Source organism: Amia ocellicauda, chromosome 8, assembly GCF_036373705.1.
Source record: "Amia ocellicauda isolate fAmiCal2 chromosome 8, fAmiCal2.hap1, whole genome shotgun sequence".
NCBI lineage: Eukaryota > Metazoa > Chordata > Actinopteri > Amiiformes > Amiidae > Amia > Amia ocellicauda.
The window spans coordinates 3,505,922-3,531,751 of NC_089857.1; the positions used below are offsets into that span (position 1 = coordinate 3,505,922).

Genomic DNA, 25,830 nt, shown 5'->3' on the forward strand with positions numbered 1-25,830 from the left:
ACATATAGATAGATAGATAGATGTATTTATGTATGTATGGAACGCTTGCATCAAGGAATAAAAGGCAAAAAGGAAAACATTATCAATAATGCTTCAGATTGAAAATGCTGCTTCTTCGTAGTTTGTTCGTGGTGATATTTTTAAAGATCCAGTTTTATTAATATGTTAGGAAAAAGCTCCCTTGGTAGTGTGTATTCTTACAGTTCTGTCTGAGCAAACTATAAAACATTAATGTGCTGAAACAGCTTCAGAGCGGTGCTCCAGCAACTATGAGAAACCAGAGAAAACCTGTACCCTCATGTACAAACTGTGTGTCTCTGTATGTTTGTATTTGTGTGAGGGCGCATTGACACACACACACACACACACACACACACACACACACACACACTCACACACACTCAAACGCTCGCACACAGTAAACCACCTGCAGTATTGGCAAATATCCACAGTGGCAGTCATTCATAAACTCTCATATCTGAGAAAAATCCGGGGGAAATGGGGCCTTATGGTCATTTATTGTTAAAGTTCTTCAGGCACCTTGTTAGCTGGAACGGGTAGTCTAGTGATATGTTTGTGTGTTTGTGTGTTACAACGAGACAGGGATATTAGCGTTAACATGAAAAGAGCGTCCTAGACTCTTTTTTGGTGTTATGTCTTGAAGGGAACCCCGCGGCAATTAAAAAATGAAACCTTCCAATTCCAAACCTTACATGAAATTTCTAGAGAGAAAGACAATGGTACCCATTCCTTTTTAATGTTGCAATCACCAGCACACAACTCCGAGCAACTGATCATTTTGGAAAATCTGCTTTATAGCAGGGACAAACTAAATAAACCAATAAATTTCAAAAACAGTGAAAGTTCAAGACGAAACAAACAAAAAATGTTTGAAACGATATATTAAAAGTGCATTTGACCTTTCTTTGTGTATATTTTCATTCTTGTTTCTTACTGCTGCTCAACTCCATACATATTACCCAGGGAAGTTAAATGTCCAGATCTTTTGGCCGTACATTTGCAGGTCCGTAGAATTAAGCTCTAATATCAATGCCGATATTCTCAAAGCGAGTACACTGCTTGTGTTTTTTTTCTAAATTTCTTTATTTTTTATTTTTAAATTCTCACTTCAATTTTAATTCTTGGAGAACATAGCTTCGACAACATATATCGCACTCATTATAAGAAGCAAAAGGTTATATCAAAAATTATTAGTATAGAATCACAGGAAACCTGGTTTGGAACCAGAAAAAATACAAAACAGATATAGATACATAGACACAGGACATTTCTTATAATTGTTTGGAAACGTTATTTTTCCCGCTAAGTCTTGATTCTTTTTAATGCGCATACGATGTTTTTCTCTTTACTTTTTCTTTTTTCTTTTAGTTACAAAAAAATGAAAATAAAGACTAATATTTTACAAAATGAAGAGTAATGTTGATGTAGGTGAGTGGATTTACACAGGAGTCAGTCCAGTTCCTTATTTTCTGTACAGAATATCCATCCCAGTCCACCAAAAAATGAGGGGGGTGGGGGTGGGGTGGGGATCGTGAAGGTCCTGTCTCCATATTTTCTAAAGTGTTCAAATAACGAGGTCCTTCCAATTGTTCATTTAAGGTCCACACACACACACATATATATATATATGTATATATATATATATATATATATATATATATATATATATATATATATATATATATATATATATATATATATATATATATATATATTCGTCATAATTTCCTCTTGTTCGAGTTGCTGTGTTTTGTTTTGGTCCTCTTTTATTTTTTGCTCTCACTGCTCACTGGATAGACATGTAAGGCCAGTTGAAGCTGCTCCCGGATAACAACATATCCCTGATGAGGGTTTCAATAGGAGTTTTACCTACCAAGCGAACGAAGAAGAGCTGCTCAATTACCGAAGAAGAAACGGTGCGGAGAGAAGGCAGCCTCAGTAAAAGCTTGCCAAAGCGGCTGGGCTGGTTTGGATACTGGCTCCTAACGTATTCCTCAAGGGCACACTGGGACTTCTCCTGTAGGCTTTCGATGTGAGCAGCATCTGACAGGCCACAAGCGTCTAAGCAGGCAAAACAGAACACAAGAAAGCTCCGGTTAGCATCAAGCACCACTGTAATACGTATCTCTGTACAACAACCCGATTGTGTAATGCATGTTTTTTCTCACACAATCAGCAGGAAGACACTCAATTTTGCATGCTCACACATAAATCATTCACAAAGACTTGCATTTCATTTACTTTTATTATATATATATATATATATGCACAGAAGGGTTAGGAAAGGACATGTTCTAGTACTGTCATACTGTCATGCTTCTACGGTATCTCAAAGTAGTGCCTGGGAGACTGGGAGACCCCTGTTCTCATTGTCTTTGGATTTAGATTTGCGTTAATACTGAAGTCATATTAGGTATCTATCTAAGAACACCGCTTATCACAGGAACACTGCAAAGACAACGCGTCACAACACATCCGAACATTATACATGCGAATCTGTCTGCAGGCTTCTGTGTGGTTCTGCTATGCTTTCCGTATATTTTCTGAGCGCTGAAACTAGGCCCCTGGAAGCAATCAAATATGTTACCAGGGGTGAAGTCAACAGTCATGCTTAAAGCACGTCAAAATAGAAAAGGAACCATGACAACAGCAAATACAACATTAAAAGAGCCTCCGTATGTGCATTGTATGTGTCTGAGGCCCTTAACTTCAGAATAAATGTAAAGCTTTTTCATTATTCTGAAACATGTCGAAGACTCCGACATTCTCAATAGACAAAGTAGATCTGTTGCTCTTTGAGTATAAATAAACTGACAAAAGTACGGAGAATAGTTGTTTAAGAACTATTTCATACTAATGTCCTATTTTATCTTCCATTAGATTCCGTTAATGTAAATGCAAAAATAACCTAATTTGAGTTGCATAAAAACGTGCGAGTGTGTGTATATCGTATAAATCGCTCGTGGTCGCATTTCAGAAAGAAAACTGCATTTCTAAATCAGTATAATCTATTAAACGTTAGACAATGCTTCCCAAAAGCCTCTAGGACCGATCTTTATTTCTTTAGGCAATAATTCACTATGGTCAGACACAATAACCTTATGAACTTATGAACTGTGCCGGGGCTAGGCTAAGATCTCAGTGTGATTTACAGGGATCTTAATTTGAGTAGGGCGGCCTATATGCAAATATATGTGGATTAGAAGTGCAGGTTTTCTAAGTTACTAAAACAAAATATATACATAGTATATATAGCCCAGGAAAAGCTTTAAATACGTTTATAGTGCTTTAAACACACATTTCAGAGGAAAGTAACATCCAGAATCATTGAGAAAACATGTATATTATACTCTCTCTCTCACTCTCTCTATCTGTCTTGTCTATCTATTTGTCCATCTGTCTCTCTGTGTACAAATGCACACACAAATATGTATAATGTGTTGAGAAAATGGAAAATAAAATTTAGTCAACATAATATTAAACAAATTTGAGCCTCGGGATAGAGTTATCAAAGGTTATCTAATACCAAACTAACTAACTAACTAAAAGTAATAATTAGTAATCATGAGTACTCTAAAAAAGGCAAATAATAATAATAATAATAATAAGAAGAAGAAGAAGAAGAAGAAGAAGAAGAAGAAGAAGAAGAAGAAGAAGAAGAAGATAAATAAAATAAACTTTGAAGATTAACTATTGACATGTATCACTGAAGGCTAATCTGATGGTGTAAAATGTATTTACTTATTTATATTTATATTTCAGTGAATGGGTTAAAATATTAAAGGCAGGTCACCACTTTTCCATGGGAATATATAGCAGTGCTTAGTAATAATAATAATAATAATAATAATAATAATAATAATAATAATAATAATAATAATAATAACCTATTTAGATCTAGTCAAATGCTGCAAAAAACAAAAACAAAAACACACACCTTAACCATTATTAGCTAAATTTGTAAAATTTGTGTTTTAAAACTCTAAAAAGGTCCATCTAGGGAAGTCCATGTCCATGAAGGAAGGTTTAAATATCTGAGAATGAAAAGACTTCCTTTGAATTCCCCTTTGGCTGGCAATCAAAACAAGTTTATTCAGAAGTGGAACTTCAGTGTGTGTGTGTAGTGTCTAGGGGGTGGAGTGCTGGGTGTTTCATGTGACACTCATATTTTCAGGTAGGATACTTAAAAATGTTATATTACACAACTTGTCTGCAAGGTTGTTGTAGGGTTTTTGTGCTTTCCCCTTGCAGAGCCTTTTATTTTTTTAAATCTTTTTAATAATTAATTTTAATGTAATTATTTAATATATTTTTGCAATATAATTTATATTGCATACACTTTGCTTTTCCCACACAAACACACACACACACACACACACACACACACACACACACACACACACACATACACACACACACACACACAAACATATGTATTTTTAAAAGAGGTTTATATTTTGGATGTTGTTTGACTTTCTCAAATCTTGACTTAAATGACAGTTTAACATTGAAGTAACGCAAGTCAAATGGCCCTGATGATAAATAGCTTAATATGGATCCTTCTACATTTGGGACTGATTAAACACAGTTAAATTGTATTTGTCAATTACCTTTTAAACACATGCGAGCATTCAGATTCACGTTACTTTATTTTTTCTGATGTAATGAGTAAATAGCTTTGTGTTTCCTACAATAAATATTTTAAACATTATTAAAAATGTACCGGAATGGTATGAGGTAACGGATACACTGAATGAACAGCATGGTCTGTCACTTGAAGGCGAACTATTCAGTCTTTTAAAAACACATCTTGTGATGTTTAAAATGCAAATTGACGTCGCACGAGTATCACTAGAGTACTAAGATGTTCTGAAAGTCACATTAACATTGCATTTTTGTACATTCATAGAGAGAGTATGTGAGAGTCGTGTATCAGGCTTTTCAGGGTTCCTGTAAGGCCTAGAAAACATTTCCCACTGCCATGGCTGCACTTTGCAATGTAAACGTGTCCATATTCTGCTGTTAACTGGCATATTTTGTTTATTAGCTCGTTCTCTTTTTATTTAAACGTTGTCTTACCCTTAAATGGGTACGATAACTTTGTAGTTACTTTCTATGTTTCACACACATACACACACACACACACACGCACACATCTATATATACTAATACAAATATAATACTATATATAATATATAATACTAATAATACACTATATATTAATAAAAAGATGTTGACACTTTCGTATTGTATCGATGCGTATATTAAAAGTTATATAGGCTATCCAAACAATTAATAAACAGACATTAAAATACATTCAACATACATTTCAGTTAAAATGCTATATTTAGAATGTATTTTAGGTGACATTTACATTATTTTGTAGATTGCATATACTGCTTTGGAACTGCAAAAAGTTTATAAATTAAACAATTAAAATGGTTTGCGTAGAATATGTCATGTGTCTCATAATGCAGGGATACTTGAAAGGGAACACGTGCTATAATTTGCATTTTGTAAAATTATCCTAATGATAAACGAGTTTAGTGACAAAAAATAAAACAAACAAAACTTCATATGCACCCATACCCCTATCGATTTGTATACACATTCATACAGCTGGCGTCATTTATTAGAATGATGACACGTGTATCGTGTAAACTGTCACACTGCAGTGATAATTGTACTTTTCCTTGCATTACACGTTGGTAATGTAATATATTCGAGGTAGTTGCATTAGTAAATATGAAAAGGAATCATTAACAAAGTACTCAAGACAACTGAGAAAGAAATCTAATATTAAACCTGCATAATGTGCTCCGTGAAACACTTTGTATCATTTTTCTTTTTCATCCTCTACATGACCTACATTGGTCCACTTAACAGTCTGGTATTTGCTGTGGTCTTTTCTGTACTGTCACTAAATGTATGTCTTTCATTACTATTTTACACCAGTTTGTCTCCCAAAGATAATCGTTTGTCCTTGTCCAGTCGAATTTAAAAAGGGCCAAACCGTTGGAAGCCAGAACTATCTTTTCTTTTTATTTGACTCCCTGACTCCCTCTCCTCCTCCTCCTCCTCCTCCGCCTCCTCTCCCACTCTCTTTCTCTCCAGAAGGCCCCTCTCTTGCGGTTCCGCAATGCCACTCACCTGATGTGAAAAGCACTATGGCTTTGATGCAACTGTACTCTGCCGAATCGACGTGCAGGGCCTTGAGTTTCTCCACCTGCTCCTGGAAGATCCGAATGTGATCCATAAAGGCCACGACCCGGTCCGCAGACATTGGCGAGGCGTGGAGGCCGGCGGCAGCCAACAGCGGGGCAACATGCAAGGGCATGGAGCACTGAGCCGCATTAAGCACAAACAACTCGCTCCAAGTCAGCCTGAGTAGGGACACTTGGTCTGTGATCTGCAGATCGGGGAAGAAAGGGATGTTCCGGGCCCATTCCACGGCGCTGAAGAGCAAACGCGCCGCCAGTTCGCAGATGTTCTCGATGCCCATGATATTGTTGGGCTGCATGCACTGGCTGCCGTACCGTGAGGTCGGGTACGGCTCTGCCCGAAGCAATAACGAGATGTATCCGGAGAGATAGCAATGGCCGTTCAGAGGATCCCCGTTCGTCAGTGCATATTGACCTGGGTTCGGTTGGGTTGGAGGCATTCTTCCTCGCTGAACCGCTGACAAAAAGAAAGAGAAGGAGAGGAAATGTGCATCCAGGGCTGATAAACATAAGAGTTTATGTATAGCACATAAAACCCGTAAAGCCTTGAGGTGTTCTTACTCTATTTAGAAAAAGCCCAGACATAAAATCATCACATGTATATAGGTAATAAAGTAAAAATAACAGATACAAAAATACAACACCGTTTGAATGTAAGAAAAACATGAATTCAATTTAACACAACTGGCTTTAAAATGTAATATGGAGTTGAAGTGCCCATGCATCAGTCTGACATTGTGTGTGTTGTATATGTGTGTGTGTGTGTGTGTGTGTGTGTGTGCTGTTGGTATCTGTGTAATTTGCAATTTGTAGAGCTTTTGTAATTTTACAGAAACCTCTCAATTTTAACTACATTTTGTAGACTCGTAATACGAAAACATTAAAATAACTTAAGGTAAGATTTCCTGGAGGTGGGTAGTGGGGAATCATTCAGACAGACATACACACTGAATACACAACTCTGTAGCTGCTGAACATAGGATTCATTAACCATCTGAATGCAAAAAGCAATCATGCTTGCAGTTTCTGAAGGTGACTATTTTTTTCTTCTTCCAGGTTTACATCCCTTAAAGCTCTAACAGACAAACATACACATACATACATACATATATATATATATATATATATATATATATATATATATATATATATATATATATATATATATGTGATTTTATAGTATGAAAAAAATAGTATTATCTTTGAATATTAATGATTACATGGCCATGAGGCGCCGGACTATGGAACAAAACTGATTGGAGTTGTAGTGTATCAGTAAAGTTACAGAATCAGTTTAATTCAAACGAGCTCTAGCATTGTCATCTTTAGCTCTAATTATATTTTAAAAAGATTCACTGTCTCTTCCTCCACTTATTTTTATACCAATAATCATGAAAGACTTACAAATCACTAATAATAAAAACAATAATAATTCATATTATTACTACGACTAATAATAATAACAATAATAAATTGGGCAGAAATTATCAGTAGTAATGTCTTTCCGTCAAGACTCATTGGGCTGAAGTAACCACCCTAAGTTGTATACAGTGACAATGTAGCTCAATATCATAATTCACATTTCCTTGTCATTATTGACTTCTAACACAATTAAAACAGAAGTTCGCATGCTTGCTTAAAAAATAAATACAATGCAAATATGAATCAACATCTCATCCTTTCTTTCCTCCTCCTCTCTCTCCCTCTCTCTCTCTCACACACACACTCTCTCTCTCACACACACACACAGACATACATACATAGAGAAACTGTTTGAATTCTATGTAGGTCAACGTGCAAACTTTTATTATCACTACATATGTAAAGATAACCCCAATCGTGTCTGGTTCACACACGACTAGAGAAGATTGCATGCAGAACTGGGGAGAATTAAAATGGAATATAAACACTCAAATACCGCTGCTTTGTTAAAACGAGACAGAATCCAAATGGTCTAAGCTTGTGCATCTGTAGCTCGATCTTTAGAAAAAAAAAAAGCAATGCATTTCAGGCTTTGAATGGAATGGCTTTATGTGCATATGTGTGTGTGTGAGATATATATATATATATATATATATATATATATATATATATATATATATATAAAAAACCATTACGTAAATATAAGATATACAATTTTAGTAAAACATTCCAAACGGCGGATTTCATGCTACATAGCAAAGCAAAACGCCTGTGGGAACGAATAGCCTATGTGAGTTAAGATGTAGCATTAGAAAAAAATATTCACCTTCCCGCCTCATGCCCACTTTTAAACATTTCTTCAGTCTGCAGTACTGGCACTGGTTGCGATGGTGCTGGTCGATGGGACAGTTCCTGTTGGCACGACATGTGTACGTTAAGTTCCTTCGGACACTCCTCTTGAAGAAACTTTTGCAGCCCTCGCAGGTGAACTGACCGTAGTGCTTGCCGCTGGATTTGTCTCCACAAACCACACATTCAATATGCTGTTGATTCTGTCCTGAATTCTGCTGGCTCTGTCCCTTGTCTCCAGCAGTCCCTGGCGTTGACGGAGGTCCCGGCTGACTTGGAGTCTGCGGGGTGTGCGGTGCTGCCGACGCCGCCTGCTGCTGCTCCCTCGCCGGCTGAGCTGCTGGGTTCGGGCCGCTTGGAGTTCCTCCGGCCACGTCTTCCTGCGGATCTCGCCAGACGCTAACTACCATTGCCATATCTCGGGCCCAAAAAGTGCTATAAAGCGAACTGATCGCTGGGGTTTTCGAAAGTGAAAAATGAGATTTTAGATACACGGCTGTGCAAAGTCAAAGCGAAGCAGGCGATCACATAAGACAAAGTGGGAGAAGAGGACGATCAATACATTCAGAATAAAAGTGGCTGTAGAAGGCACCCGATCAGGATATGCAAGTATCGGGAGGCCAGTTCCAAGGTAAATTGCAGTCAGCCATTCAGGAAACCAATCTTGGAAAAGGACCGAGGGTTTTCAGATTAGAGAGTTTTTTTTTTGTGTGTTTTTTTTTTAATAGCCTAACAGGAGGCAGGACGGATTCACCGCGATCACAAATAAATAAATAATACCAAATAACAGCACGCGATCCAAAGTACGGCGAGAAAATAAATCCGCTTCTCTCTCCCCGGCTCCTTTACTCCTGTCTTCAGTGCTGGATGCAAGAGAGAGGAAAAAAAAAAAAAAAAAAAAAAAAAAAAGAAAGAGCCGAAGATCGGGAATGTATATCTATATTTTAATAAAACTCATCTTGAAGAAGAAGGCACAAAAATAACGTCGCAAGAAGTGCCCCTGTAGTTTCACCTCTCCGGCAGGAATGAGCGAAAGAGAAAAGATTACACACACAAAAAAAGGAAAAAAAAAAACAACAACTAATAGAATATGCAAGGAGGAGAGACCCAAAAATGAATGCGTTTAAACGGGAAGACCAGCAGAGCAATGTTTCCGAAACGGGGATCTGCGCGAATGTCTGTATATAGTGAACTTTGACACTACTATTGAAACTGACACGTTTCTATGGAGATCGCTGCGCCTTATATGGTGCTCATGTCAAGGAGCCAAGAGAGGGGCTGCTGGCAACTGATAATCAAAGGCGACTGACTGGTCAGAGCCCTGCATTGGGGGGGTGGGTGTGTGTGTGTGTGTGAGGCTGGGGGGGGGGATGGGGAGGGAGAGATGGGAGGCTAAGGTTAGCCAATCCTCCTCTACTCCATTGGTTGGAGTCCTCGATTCTTGCTACCTACGAATAAGGGTTCTGACAGGCTGAATTTACATCGAGCTCGCCCTGCGCTGCTATTTACTTTGAGACCTGATTAGTATGGGGCGGCTATTGTCACAAAAAGAGGAAGAAATCCTGGATAGAATATCAAAAAAAAAAAAAGGAAAAAAGAGGGGGGGGGTGGGGGTGGTGGTGGGGGGGGTTGGATGAGCTCGGTGTGCGTGAAATAAGCAGACGTGCGAAGTGCAAATGGTTTCTACCAAATCCCTCAAAGTTTGTTCTTGGTTTCTTTGGAGCTGTTGTCTAAATTATGAATCCTAATACACCACGTTATTGCCCGGGTCAGTTAGGCTCGGTCTCAGAGAGAAATGCGTCTTTAAGGTATTTTTGATCTTTTCTTTCCCTTCTTTTGTCGCCTTTCTGTTTTAGAAAGTAAAGCGTCATGTCCATTCTGGAAATGCATGGCTGAATTATTGATAGTACCAAAAAAAAAAAAAAAAAGTAAAAATGTAAAAACTGGTTTGATGAGATGGAGGGTGGGGGGTGAAAGCGAATGTTTTTGTTTCTCTTGTGGAACTGGAGTAAATTCTGATAGACGTATACACGTTTAAAGATGAATACATGTCACTTATGATCTGTTTAGTTTTAATCATTATTTGTTGAAATCAAGTGAAGTTGCCACAGAATTGTGAGGGAATCTAGTTGTCAACTTAAGCCGGCGCCTTCCAGACTTAAATTACTGGATCCGGCTGCCATCTAGCGTACAGTACACTAGCACAGGGTACAGTGCTTCATAATTTATTGTGATTATTCTTCCAACCCTTTAAAGATATATTAAAAAATATAGTCTCCTATGTGTTTTTGTTTAACCCCCCATCAGCTATACGTTTCATTGGGATACATACAGATTTTAATTGCTTCAAAATAACATTTGGTGACGGTAGCCTATAAATACCGGTACATCCATTTTGCATTTTAGTTACCATGGCTAAATGTTTTTAGATATCCACGTCTGGATGCAATAAAGTACCACAAAGAACAATACATTCATTGCGTGCATTAATGTATAGGCAATGTAATTGATGTTGCAACAAAAAAGGACGAACAAGCAAACACTTAGTAAGTGCCACAGTAAAATGTTATACAAAGTAAATATAAAGCTTAGTTTAATTGTCTTAAAGTATAATCGTGGACCACAAGACATGTGTTTTCTTATTGATGTTTAAATCGCAGAGGAAGAGCAGTACCATGGGGGTGCCACGTCCAAGAGATCCCATTGTATATAGCAATTCTAGAAAGGGGGAAAGGTTGTTATTGACTAAGCAACAGTGGTCTTTTCCTCTCCCTCTCCCTTGCCTTCCAAACCCATTCTCGGTCATGTCTTCTCCTCAATGAAAAGGTGAAACGGATAAGATTAAATCAGACAATAGGAAAGTTCTGTAAGTGTATCATCAAGATTTTACTCTACAGATTGGGAAGAGAGCGAGAAGAGAAGAGAGAGAGAGGAGAGAGAGGAGAGAGAGAGCGAGAGGGAGAGGGGGAAGAGAGCGAATGGGAAAAGAGGAAAGAAGGAGAGCACGAAAACATCGAGGCGAGAGAGGGAAAGTGGACACTAGGACATTAAAGGAAGAAGCGATCGGCGCAAGGCTAGAGTTGAAGAAGTGTGGATGTCCAACGAAGCACCTGAAAAACAGTCTTCGTCAGGCAAGTACAGGCGTCTCTTCATTTTCTACACGTATAATAAGGCTCTTCAAAGAAATCACGTTTAAACACAGTGGGCTATATCAGAAGCATCTGTACTGATGCAAATCTAAAGGCATTATTATTGTTGTTGTTGTTGCTGTTGTGTTATTGTTGTTTTTGTGTTTGTTTCTCTATGATGTTGGCATCATGTGTGCCAGCTTGAGTACACGTATGAACTAGGAGCTGTTTTCCAACTTGTAAGCTTCTCACCTGCGCTGTGTCCTGTTTGATCACATAATGAAAAGATCGATAGCAGCCTGTTTGTCTAAGCGATAGTGTCAACAGATTAAACGGACAGCAAGAAGATCGACTTGGTCGCTTTTACACACACATAAATAAACAAGCAAACACATCAACGGAAGATAAACATGTGAACATCACCTGAGCGGTGCCAGGCGGGTCTGAACCTGGGATCTGCTTCACATAAAACAAATGCACGTTTAACTGTGAAAGGGAGAAACAGAAACCGCCGAAGACGTAACTAGGTCACGTTTCCCCACAAACGTCCCAAATTTTGACACGAAGGAAATTTACAGTCAGCAAAAAATAGAGGTTGGACAGACCGAAGCAGAAACGTGTGCAGAAGCTGTACATGGCACACGATTGTGTCCTTAAGTTTTTAGCTGTCCTTTAAGTTTGAGACTCGAGAGGACAGGAGGCTATAACGCACATTTCTTTATACTTTCATTCTATCATTCCCCTTTATCTGCCCAAGACTATAATGCCCTTCAAATAACCGTATAATGGGAAACTTGTAGACGTGTTTTCAATGTCAAAAATGAAACCCAGTATTTAATTAGCAAATAGCTTTATGCAATTTCCCTATATCTACACTTTATTTAGGCTACTTAACAGCGCACTTTTTTGGGGGGTTGCCATAAAGCATTGTAAGATTGCACTTCATCTGGATTGCGACATGTGAATAAATGTTTTAAGTGATTCGGTTGTCTTTTATGTCAGAACACAAACATACAAACAAGATGCAGTTGAGAGCTTTCACGCTTAACCAAGCCCCGTAATGTCTCGAAGTTTTTTCTAACTCTTTTCGAAGTAGATAATAACATAACAGCACAACCATGTCACTGAAAAGGTAAGTATATACTTAATCTTCAAATATGAATATTTTATAATCCCCTTTGTTCAATAAACTTTATTAACAGCAAACAATGATGTATCTGTTTTTATCCATTAAACAAATATATATTATTAATACCATTAATATGTTAGATATGTATTTTTAAATGTTGATATTGAACTAGTAACACAATATTTTAATTTTATTTTTGCAACGCTGGGCACTGGGAGGAAAAGTGACTTTTTAGTCAATGTATTTATATTCAATTTGTATCTTCTTTAATCATTCGTGTGTGATTTAAGAAGATACAAATTAGTTTTTTGTTACATCTTAGGTCATCTAGGAACTGCAATGTAAGAATGATGTGTTCTGTTTTTCATTTGGTGATCTAGTTGTCACGGGCTAAATTGAGAGGGATCTTTCAAATCAGTATACCATTTAAGTTAATATTAATGTAGGCTTTTATTGCTCTGCATGATGCTTAAAGGCCTCTGTCGAGGAGCCACCTGTAAAAACACGTCTTATGTTACTGCAGCAAGAGAAAGAGTTACAAATTACCAAGACAGACGATCTAACATACAAATGTTTTCACATTCCCCTGTATGCTTGCATCTGCTTTGAAGTGCCGATAATTTCTATGCGCAGGACTCGAATTGTTGTAATAAAACCATTTCACAGAATCTTTCTCTAAATCGACAATATACTCGCGAGAAATACTATTAAAATAAGGTTTGTTGTCCTAACTGAACAGAATTCTTTCAACATGACACGCCTCAGAGCTCTCGCATACCAACTGGTAGAGCGAGGTGTTCCTCTGTAGAAAATGTGTATTTAGAAGTAGAGAGGCGCAAGACATGAATGTTTTTTTTGCAATTGCATCCTTTTAAATGTGGGTGTGTGTTATTTTTGAAACCGTTATGTTTATCAGATAATTTTTAAGTTAGACACCAGTTATAATTAGATTTTTTAATAGATCATTGATACTGCACACTGAATACATAAAAAATGAATAGAAGTGTTCACTCACTGTTCAAGGTTCACGTACCTGTTCTTAAAAAAAGGTGGAATATTATAGGCTACAGTTAAAAATAATAAAACCTTTAAAATCATATGTATAATACTCACGCAGGACTGGAATATAAAACACCCAAGCGAGCATCTTAAAATTCAAATGGATTTCACAAAATGTTGACAATATATATATATATATATATATATATATATATATATATATATACATTCGTATCTATTATATCTTTTAACCTCTCTCTATAAATACAGAGATGGATAGATAAACAGAAAGATAAACAGATAGATAGAAAGATAGAAAGATAAACTGATTGATTGAGAGATATCATTATTTTATATTGCAATGAATTAATAGAATAATTAAGATAGCCGAAACAGGGTTCATTTATTTATTATTTTTTTTGTAAACACAAGCTGTGCGCAACTTCAGTTGTGCGTGAGTTAGAGGTTTTGTTGTTTGCTCCTTTGCTTTGAGACTCTGCAAGTTGAATGGGAAGAGGAGGGGGCTTTTGTCCAACTTGATCCCTGGCTATTCGGGGGCTCAGATTGGTGTGAAAGGGACGAGAAGGTCACTTGAAATCGCCTTTTATCTGCTGCCATTTTCTCTCTGGATCAGCAATTTTCAATAGACATAATCTAATCGCTCTTAATGGAAAGGGTATTCGTGAGAAATAGCAAAAAATATCTTTACCCGAGAAACACACCACTATATATTACTATATTTAAGACATGTTGCACAAATTTTCAAACTGCAATCAGACTTCTGATCGTCCAAAGACGAAGAAGAAAATCTCCTTGTAGTTTTAAAGGCTTTACACATTTAAACATAAATTGAAGCAGTAAGTTTACGTATAAACAACACAAAACATTATATTTTATAGAATTTTATAAGAAACATAGAGGTGAACAAAAACACAATTGGATGTAGGTGTTAGTCATAAAGTGCATAACGTGAATTCTGCTGATGTAAAATATTGTATTGTTATCTGGTATTGTTAAAAAAATATATTCCATAAGAAGTTAATACATATTTAAATAAATATAGAAGGACTACAACATTATGAAAAACGATGTAAGTGCCGTAATAATGTTTGAGAACTTACACACTTCAGTAGAATAATATTAGACATTTTACAACTGACTATATTATACATGTTTGCGGTTTTCACAAATTAAAGGATTGGTTTTGAGAATCAGACAAGCATTTAGTCCAACACGAATATCTGCACCGCAACAAAATAACTACACACAATTTGTAAGCTTAACATATTGGATACATGAAATAACCTGTCGTACAGGTTACCCATTCAGAGTGAAAATATTACTTTTCTTTATTTTTTCTTCATATTTTCTTCAATTTCTATCCCGAACAGAGTCTTTAAATCTAGAGTTTTTAACATACCCTAAAAAACTATGTTAATGTCTTAACAAAACTGACAGGTGAAACAAAGCTACGTCAAATCAGGGGGTACTTATTTAAACAACACGTAACGGACAAATTGTTCTCACGTCTGTAATTACTTTGAACTAGTAATGTAATTAATCTTTATTTTACTAATATTCTACCTTATACTGGAATCAAGCAAAGTTAAATAGGCAGATAGACAGAAATAGAAAGACAGACAGACAGGCAAATATATAGATTGATAGATAGATAGACAGATAGATGGATGGATGGATAGAAACACATGTTCCTTCCAGGTTTTATGAGCTTCGAGAAAAAAAGAAAGTTATACCTGCTATGAATGAATGGGTAAATAACCCCTAAGTAGTATGTTTTGGACTGGTAAAGGCTGGCAAGACTAATTGCAGACAATGAAGCCGAAATGACTTTTCCAATTAGCTTGTGGTTGGAGTTTAGTTAGAAGGACTGTCAGTTTGCGCAATCGGTAATTGCTTTATTGCTCAGAAAACCATCATCTATTTAGAACATATGTGCTAATTACTCTGGATGGCCTATGAAACAGAGACCATAAATCTATTAGCACTTAAACGGTCGAAGTCTTACAGTATATAGCCTACTGTAAATGTATCCTAAACCCAAAACATTTATTTTAAAGTATTATGCAAGTTTCAGTTTGTATTAATCAAAGGAAACACCAAATTGCAACGCTATACAATACATTGATATTATGTGAATGTTAAGCAAATATAATGGTGTTGCAAATATATTAAAAGTTAAAAACTATTTTAATCAAGTGCCAAGAACAGCATTTTATTTAAAAGACTGATACTTTGGTTTTCCTTATACTTCAAGTAGCATGTCTTCGTCATAGGAATATAAAATAATAAACACAAAAACACTTTGACTGTGTTACATTAACACACACACACACACACACACACACACACACACACACACACACACACACACACACACACATTATGATATACGTTAGCTCGATAATAATGTATAAATATTACAAACTTTCAAAGTGATAAATACATCAATGGGTTAAGCAAGTACGTTTAATAGCAAAGTAGACTGTTCAGTATAATTTCGAACGAATAAATAAAAGAAAGAACTGACAACAAGCATTCTTAAACTAAATCACAATTTCCTTAGCCTTAGTTTAAAGGATAGCAATTATGATTATGCTTATTATTTATATTATTGTTGTATAATGATCTTATAATATATTTCATTCAACAACTGTCAGATTGAATGGACAGAACATGATTTTAATAAAGACGAGTAGATCACATTATATTATTGGAGAACCTGACAAATAGCAGGGCCTGTAGAGATTTCCCTTCCAAGTTTGATGGCATTTGTCTCAGGTAGGGTTTATAAGACACAATAGTGTAATCTGAAAGTTACAGGATAATAGTCACCCTTTAGTCAAAAGGTAGGCTTATTTGTGTGGGCGGCTCAGAATTTAATCAAGTACTAAGTCAAATAATAAAACGTGTGTAATACATAAATAAATAAATAAATAATAATGCACATCAATATTTGTCAAATATTCTTAGATTATTTCTAAAGTTTATACGTTCATTGCACATAATGCCAGGCCAAAATGCAATACATTATTAACTTACCACGTTGGCTTTATTAAATTCTACACCCGGATTACCTTTCATCCCGTAGGCCTGTTATCTTGGATATAACTTGTAGACAGACAAACGCATTCACCGACACAGAGGACCTAGAAGTTTATCTCCTTAACATATTTGCAATTCATGCTTAACTTACTTCTAGCAATATAACAGTAATGTGATTGTATGGAAATTGTGTAGTGTTACAGCGCAGTGAGTTTTAGCCTATCCCTTAATAATATTATTTTAAAATCAATTAAGGCGCAATTACCACTACCCCCCTTCGAAAAAAACACGAGAATATTCTACCTGTCTCTGAAATGCGTTGTCTTTTTTCAACAGATAGCAGGTGTTGGTTTCGCTTCACAGTGGCTCGTACCCACTGAACTCACTGAAGACTATCTAACACGGATAACAAGGTAATTATTAATGTACACACACGTTACACATGTATTAATACATAACCCAATGCTATGTAATATGATAATGTTATTATTGTTTTGGTTAATAATAATAATAATAATAATAATAATAATAATAATAATAATAATAATAGTAGTAGTAGTAGTAGTAGTAGTAGTAGTAGTAGTAGTAATACTAATTATAATAATGTCAGGTGTCCAAACAGCATATGTTTGAACATTTGTTAAGTACTGTGACTCTTGATTAAAACACAATTGTGTTATTTTCTTCAGACATCACATTTTGTTGTGCGTGCACACGAACACACACACACACACACACACACACACGACAATTATGTGAAATGGTATTTAAGCATTTAACAGTAATTGTGCGAGCATTGCTAAAAGCAAAGGGATGCAATATGAAGGCACTTCATTGCAAATTACTTTTGCCTGTTCCCAATGTCAATGAATAGGTAGTCATTTTATCCCCATATTACAAATACACTTAAAACGGGCATTTTCTAAAGCAACACTAAGTGCTTCATTTTGAATGAAATGCTTTTAATAGGCCACGGTCAAGCCATTAAAAAAACACGAAATCTGAAACAGGCTAAACCCGGATCCTGTGAGTTTTGTTAATGTAGACTGCGGTGCAGTAACAAGGAACGACCATACAGTAGGTGGGTAACAACTTCAAGTAAACTCACAAATGAAACATTATTCCAATAACAGAAGAAACACACACACTCGGAACACACTATGAGTGTAAGGAGGTTGATTCTGTAACCCATATTTTAAAATGCCACACATAATTGCTACAAACTGAGGTGGAGAGCTGGAGGTAGTAGACTTCCATGTATCTCCATCTGCATGTATTTAGGTTAAAGCATACTTGGAGTAAGCGACTTAGTAAATGAAATACGTAGACTAATGGGAATCCGACGTAAAGCGAAAACGTGTTCGCCAAACGGAGGCACCATTGCTTTCTCAATACATCACAACCGAGGTCGCGTCGACCCGTTTTAACCACCCAAATACTTAAACATATGTTGTAAACGTTGTGTGAAACTGACCATTAGACCGAGATGTCGCGAATCCAACCTGACCCTCATGAATATGCGAATTGACGTATTGATTTGACGTAATACACCCCTCTTGAACTTCCCATGTAGGCCACTACGTTAGCTTTTGGGCAAAAAAGGGAAAGGGTGAATAAAAACGCTGTATATGGACAGATTGTCTTTTTATCTGTCGTGTTTTCAATATTCATATTCGACTGAAAGCATTTTTTTTGTTTGGCTTTTCACTGCAACTGGCTTTCTGTATAAAACCTTAAACAAAACCAAACACATTGCTACTATGCGTAGAGGCCGCTACAAGATTGATCATGAATGCGAATCAGTAAATGTTGACTTTTCATCGTTGAAGTATTAGTAGTATTGTAGCCTTTTATTGACTGTAATAAACAGTCATTTAAAAGGGATTAGACAGACACACCTATCTATCTATATTATCTCAATGGTACTTATATACCTAATTGCCATTTATGTATATTTTCTTGGAAACAGATTGCTTCTCTTTGATAGCAAATTTGAAATTCAACTTTTAGATGTGATTGCCACCCTGTATTTCACCCTTCATATTTATATACACTCAAATAAACCACAATAGAAAATAACTAACAGTCTAACTCCTGTTTTAGACAGGCCTACTTTTTTATTGGAATACCTAACCCGGGCACACACATGTACAGTCTGATTATACTGTGGGTTTATTATTATTATTATTTTTTTAATGATCCCAGTGCTATTAAGGATTTAACCGTGTACCTGATTACAAAACAAACAATGTAGTAACTATAGGTATTTAAGTGATACATACTATTTTAAATCTACATGTGATTTCAACAACCAATACATAAATAAATACATTTAAAACAAAATTCAAGGCACAGCCATGAATTCAACATCTGTGAGTAATTGTGCATCTTATATTTGGTTAATTACATTGGCATTGAACAGTAATTTATATTTAGCCTCTGAAACACAATGGGAATTGTTAATTGAATTAAAAAAACATATAACTGTATATTCAGTCAGTGGTTTGCTGATGGTGGTGGTGAGGAGGAGGGTTTTATCAACATGCAAAACAGGCACAGGAGACCAGAGCAGTTTCTTCAGGATTACTCAGATTAATTTTAAGCGTATCCCTGACTTCAAATGCACATTAAGTTACATGAGAAAATTAAACGTGGACCAATCATTTCAACATCTGGTACAAAATCAGATGAAATGTACTGTATTTGAATAGAAACGTGTGAGAGAATGTGAGTCTGTGTGTGCGTGAGTATGGTTGCATGAATGTGAGTATTTAATTATTTGATAAATAAAGAGACTCAGATGAAACTATAGCATGTGAGTTTTCCAGCAAGACAACATAGAGCATAGGCAGAGCTGAGGAAGGGACAGTCACTGTAACCTCTGTAGCCCAGGTTAGAATCACCAATAACAAAGGGGGGCTAAATAACAGAAAAACTAAACTGGGCACCCTTAAGTACATTTTGTAAAATAACAGTCATAACCAATAGCTGCTCCCTCAGCACTTCCCTTTAGTTTGATGAGATATCTACCTCTCTCTCCAGGTCCGGGGAACTCTGGCCTCCTGTCCAAAGACTGACAGTAAATGCAACAACACAGTCCAAAGTTGAAATATAATTAATTAGCCTGTTGAGAAACCCAACTTTATCTCAGCTGTTTCAATCTGATGTACTTAATCAAAGTTCCAGCAGGAGATGAAAAAGCTACAGTAAATATGTACATTTTCATGTGAAAAGATTTTTGTAATGTATTTTTTATTGTTATTGATGAAGATAAGTTGCCATTGGTATTCAGACCCCTACTACATAAAACCAATGCAAATGTTTTGTAAATACAGTATAGAAATACTTTAGTGTACTTTTGCTTTTAGACAATCACAGTCACAGCATTTTACTTAACAATGTAAACAAGTAAACAGTGTCTAGTGTGGCATGCTTTGTTCTTAAATAGTTGTTACGTTCACCATCAAGCTATGCCTAACTAAGGTATTTTAACAGCATGTCACAGCAAAATGTACATAATTTCATATTTTAATGTTTCTGTATTTGTTTTTTATCACTCCCAAAAGCTTCATCTGTTTTATTGTATGATATGATATTTGTAATATATTAATTGGTTAGTCTAATTTGTTTAAATCTGATTGATTTAGATGATGATAATGATGATGATGATAATAATACTTATTTCTCAATTTTATCCTGAATAAATTATTCTGTCAATTTCACAGCCACACTGTGTGGGCACTTGTTGTGCACTTATGACTAAATGTTTCACATCCCTTTTGGATTGTTGCATGAAACACCATAGCTGCAGGTTGGCACCTTGAGGTAGATTCATGTCAAAGTTAGTTCCTGGAATGGAGTAAAACTCCACCTTAAGATTTCCTTCATTTCAAAAAATGTAAAAAGTTCTCAGATCACATTTTGGGGAGAAAGGAAATAGAGAGCAGAGTAATGGATACTCCTGGAGACATTCTAAACTGCAGAACATGGTATGAATGTGTTATATGTTCACAATTACTTGATTATGCTGTATATTTTATTTCCTTTACAATATGCATATATAATACAGCGCATTAAAATACATAATTAGAACAATTAAGTTGAGAGTTAGGTTGGAACAAATCATCAAATGTGACTGATTACTCTAGGAAATGAAAAAAAACCTCCAAACCTTTAGGCGACTTATTCAATTGTAAAATTAACTGCTAGTGAATTTTGCTTGGTTTGGGTAAAGTGAAGTTCAACAAAATCCTTATGCACTAATCTTTCTTTTCAACTTTGACCTATTACATCTTGAGTAGTGTTCCAATACCTTAAACATGTACCCTTTTACTTTTGTAATTACATAAGATGTGACAGTTACAAACTATAATTCTATATTCAATGCAATCTATTTCAATGTATCTATTTATATCTGATACCTAAAATACACTGGATGTACTTATCTTTCCATCCAAAAGTATTACTTAAGTGTGTGTGTGTGTGTGTGTGTGTGTGTATGTAAGTATATATATATATATATATATATATATATATATATATATATATATATATATATATATAAACAAGTTCTAAATAAAGTAGAACATACTTTAAAGGCTACAGATACTGCTTTCTTCAAGGGAGACACTTCCCACTTGGGAATGCTCACAGAAAATATAATTAGGTTTGCAGGTTTTTTTTAAACAAAGATTATTTGCAGAACTGGCTGCATTGTGAATATTTATTGAATGGATATGCTATATATATTATGAAAATTGAGATTATTTAAGTTAAAATTAGGTGATAGGTCCTGAGACACAAAGTTTTTATTTTACAAAACACAATGTCGAGCTGTTCAATGACAGCCTGAAAGAACATTCCTGTATAAACTGAACTTTATTCACTAAAGGGGAGATAAGTGCAGAATTGTGGCTATGTCCTAATGACAAGCTCATGTAGATTAAAATATTAAACTCTTTCAATTCTTCCATAATAAAAGTTTTCAGGAGCTGACATATTAAGTGTGGAGTACTATTTACTTTTCTATTCTATTGTATTTGGCACAGACAGTTCTGTGTGTTAAGTACTTTGTGCCAAGTTGGTACAGAAAGGCTAAAGTTTGGGATAGAATTCCAATTCGATTCCATTTTCAATTCTGGAATCTGAATTGGAATTGAAATGGAAAAATATCAGTTGCAGAACTGGAATTGGAGCTGCCTAGATTGAATTCAGGTGGAACTGAAATTGAACAAGAGGGAACTGACCCTGACTTTGGCTGCAGTACTCCTCCATGTCTGGGCTCCAACAGATGATTGCTGATCTGGGAATGTCCCAAAAATGCATAAGGATTTCTGCTGAGGAAAAGGTTGTTTTATACATTTAAAATACTCTCTTTGACTCAACAAGCTGTGTTTATAATGAGATGTTTTGTTACAGGCATGATTTGATGACATCAGCTATATCAGATATAAATCAACACATGCACTTTTGTTACATGTTTTATGTTTAAAAAATATATAGCCTCTTTTCCATTGCTATTCTTCACATCTGTAGCTGAACAATGACTTAAAAGAGTGAAGCCAAGTGATCACTGAGCTTTCTTCTGTCTCACAGAATTATCAAAGAAAGTAATGTGAGGTCTTTCCAAGGTGTTTTTCAAGGTAGTAGCATAAGTTGAGACTTAGAACGTAAGCCTACCTGATAAAGAGACACGATCCTCACTCTTCTGAAAGGTTCTGCTTCATTAAAACCTATGGGTCACACAGACCTCTGAGACAGAACGCGTTTTGTCTATTCCTGATTGTACTGTGTTCGTGTTTTTAGCCCTCTGTCTGGTGAAACTTATGCTATTCTCCAAGGAACTGCCTATTAAAGTATCAATATCTGTCATTGCGATTGGTGTTTTCTCAGTTGTTGACAACTTTTTGCACTGGGAATAATTAAGAGACCTGCTAGTCAACTTAAAGTCAATTGAAACTTTCAAAATTGATTTAAATGATATGAATGTCCACTCAGGATCACTGTACTGTAATATACGAACAAACCAATTAACAAATAAACAAACAGATAAACAGCCAAAGAAACAAACATACAAATGAATAAATTCATCTGACTTTCATTATTAGATTTAATTTTACATTTGAATTAGACATCAATTGCTCCATGGGTAAGAAATGTTGCAAATGAGATATATGTACAGAAACACAAACAGAAACAAAGAAAAACATCTGCAATATTAAATCAAGTCAATCAGCCAATTCAGCAATAGACAACATTTTCTATAATGATGGAATTGTCGGTGTTGTTTAAGAATGTGATTAAGAACATAATTGCAATGGAATGGTCTGTTTCAGGGCAAGGATAAATGTTGTCTTTAGAGACAAGTGGAAACACCAAGACACTTTAAATGGACAACAGTTGAACTCACTTTGTGTGAGTGTGTTTGTCTTTTGTTTCACTATCAACAGGGCACTTTGGTCAGATCCCTCGTGATGCTCAAAGACCAGTATGGACTCCCTCTTATTCAATGACTGATGAGTTTGGAAAGAGCCGAGATTTGGGATGGTTGGTAAAGATTTTCATGAGTTACTTGAAATCATTTCACCACAATGTCCTACTTGATTACCTGTTAGCTTTTGATTCACTGTCATGTTGCAGGATGCAGGTACAGGTGTGTGGCATCTTGTATTAGAAATCCTGATTTCTTCATCAGTGCCACTGCTTTTTTGTTATGCCACAAATTAAAACTAATAAAAAGTTCTGAATCACGCTATCATAACCTGGTTCTGAAACATTACTTTTAAATGTTCTCCTTCTAAATATCTAGGTAGCACACTAGTTTAGACTTTATCTTGAAAACATTTCCTGCTTTGTTGCAAGGTCAAATTCAATTCAGCCAAAGAAGGTCAATGTCCTTTTAATGGAAATGAAATACCAAGAGCTTAATTTGAACAGACAGTTCTTGAAATTAAATTATATATAATTATATATAATTATATATATATATATATATATATATATATATATATATATATATATATATATATATATATGCTAGCTTTGGCTGACTGTTGTCCACACACAAATAAAGTACCTTTGATACATCAAAACCTTCAAAATACCATTATGTTGTTCAGGAGTTTAAAATAGTATACAAATCATGCCACTAAGCTTTTGGATGTTCAATGCATCAATTATCATGAATTTAGCAGGACCTGATGTGTCTCCTAGAGAATCTGTAGAATCATTGCAAAATAAAGGCTATATATATATATACAAATATTTATTTCTTAAAAATTACAATATGCTGCAGTGATAGCCAGTATTTTAATATTCCCTTATGATGTACTAGTACAAATAAGTGTTTAATAAGTGACTCTATCCTGAAACTGTAAAGTGTGGAATAATTACATTACATTACACATATTATTTCCAGCTGAGCACTACCCATGAAGTCATAATTTTAATATGAATAGCCTTATTCACATATGCATGTTTTGTTTTGTAGATGTAGGACTGGTTTTCTTTTTTTTCTCTCTCTCTCTTAAATTTAGTTTATTTTATTTTACACATTGTACAGCTTCAAAGGGATCTCTGTGTACAGTGCAACTATAGGGCTTCCTTTCCCAGTAAGAAGCTGTTTTGGTTCTGCAGTTTGAAAGTTGACACAGCTGATGTCTTGGGTATGTGTATTAGACACGCAGGTAAACTTAGCATGCTACTTAAAAATCTAGAGTATCACATGCATGTACATTGCACAAATAAATCTTCAATATGAGATTAATTAATTGATCCATTTCCAGGCAAGCATGTTTTATTGTCTATTGACAAGCCCTGGTTAAGCCCCACACAGTTCTGCTCAATTGGTGGTCTTCTGGTCCACCAATGTAACACTCTAAACAGTAATCATTATTTTTATATTTTCTAAGAAAGTAGGAGGAAGAGTCCCCTTTGGTATTTATGTGATTCCAGAGGAGAGAACAGTATCTTCCTTTCACCTCTGACTCCTGCCAGCCCTTTCCCATCATTAAAGTTGCAGTGTGTACGTGTCCTTATTCATCAAAACATTGTCAGCTTCTGCAGTCAAAGTGTACTTTCAACAATGGAATTGTCATCTTAGCACTGTTGGTCTGATTCATACCTCTGTTCATTAATAAAGAAAAACAAACAAACAACCAGCTGCTTAGTTGAATTGTCTGGCATTGTTCTCTGCAAAAAAGTGTCCTTCAAAATTACTCATTCATTTTGCAGCAATGATGAGCTCCCTACAACACAGCATAAATACATTTCCAGAATTTTCAAGAGATCAAAGAAACACTTGTACATGTCTTTCTATGTTTGTATGTATGTATGTCTATCTATATTTCTATCTATCTAGCTGGATGTGCCTACTCTTCAGGGAGTGGTTTCTGGTTTGACTGTTGCTCTGCCATAAAACAGTTAGGGGGATTGAACTGTGAAGGAAGTCACTATAAGTTAATTCATTCATGTTCATTATCTTTTCCCCACCCACTCATCCAGATACACACACACACACACACACACACTTCTCACCTCCCGCCAATATCTTTCTAGCAGTGTCTCCTAACTGCGGGTGAGAGTGTCATCTGCAACTCTGACTGAGTGGACCTGTGACAGGTGAACTGAGGTCTCTGGGTCAGGACTGGACACTGAGATCCTGGACAAGACATGAAACGTGCAACATTCCTCTGGATGTACATCCCTAATCTCATCTCTCGGAAGGGAGGAGGAATGTAGAGTTCATCTTTGAACTCATTTTTCATAGGGAAGTTATGGAGATCTGTTACTTTGCAAAACATTAGCTTAGACGAACGTGAATATTAATATTGGCATTAATTTAACGCTCTGAAGAGCAGCTTTCATTTAATGTTCCACACAAACAAGAAAAAGAGTTTGTTTGTAACTTCCTTGTAAGGATTTCAGGAAAAATGCCTATTCCAGGCTGACTAAGAAAATGCCATCCTGCCTCACAGATTGGACACACTGGGTGGGAGGT

The 25,830-nt window shown here is 35.8% G+C and overlaps 1 protein-coding gene and 1 long non-coding RNA gene across 3 annotated transcripts; one reads left to right on the top strand and one right to left on the bottom strand.

The window, feature by feature from the left end:
• Positions 1-737: 737 nt before the first annotated feature.
• On the bottom strand, positions 738-9,818 carry nr2f1a (nuclear receptor subfamily 2, group F, member 1a). 2 transcript variants are annotated; one of them, XM_066711848.1, is made up of 4 exons: positions 8,659-8,829; positions 8,491-8,576; positions 6,172-6,699; positions 738-2,082 (listed from the first exon to the last, which is right to left on the bottom strand). In XM_066711848.1, exons 1-4 carry the CDS (start codon positions 8,697-8,699, stop codon positions 1,808-1,810), a joined length of 930 nt encoding a protein of 309 aa, XP_066567945.1. In that variant the 5' UTR covers positions 8,700-8,829; the 3' UTR covers positions 738-1,807. The 2 variants fall into 2 exon arrangements, with proteins under 2 accessions (XP_066567945.1, XP_066567944.1); XM_066711847.1 differs by having other exon boundaries at positions 8,491-9,818.
• A 6,292-nt stretch (positions 9,819-16,110) lies between these two features.
• On the top strand, positions 16,111-23,586 carry LOC136755342 (uncharacterized). The gene is made up of 2 exons (XR_010817672.1): positions 16,111-17,245; positions 23,282-23,586. It is a non-coding gene; the product is annotated as an uncharacterized LOC136755342 (long non-coding RNA).
• Positions 23,587-25,830: the final 2,244 nt, after the last annotated feature.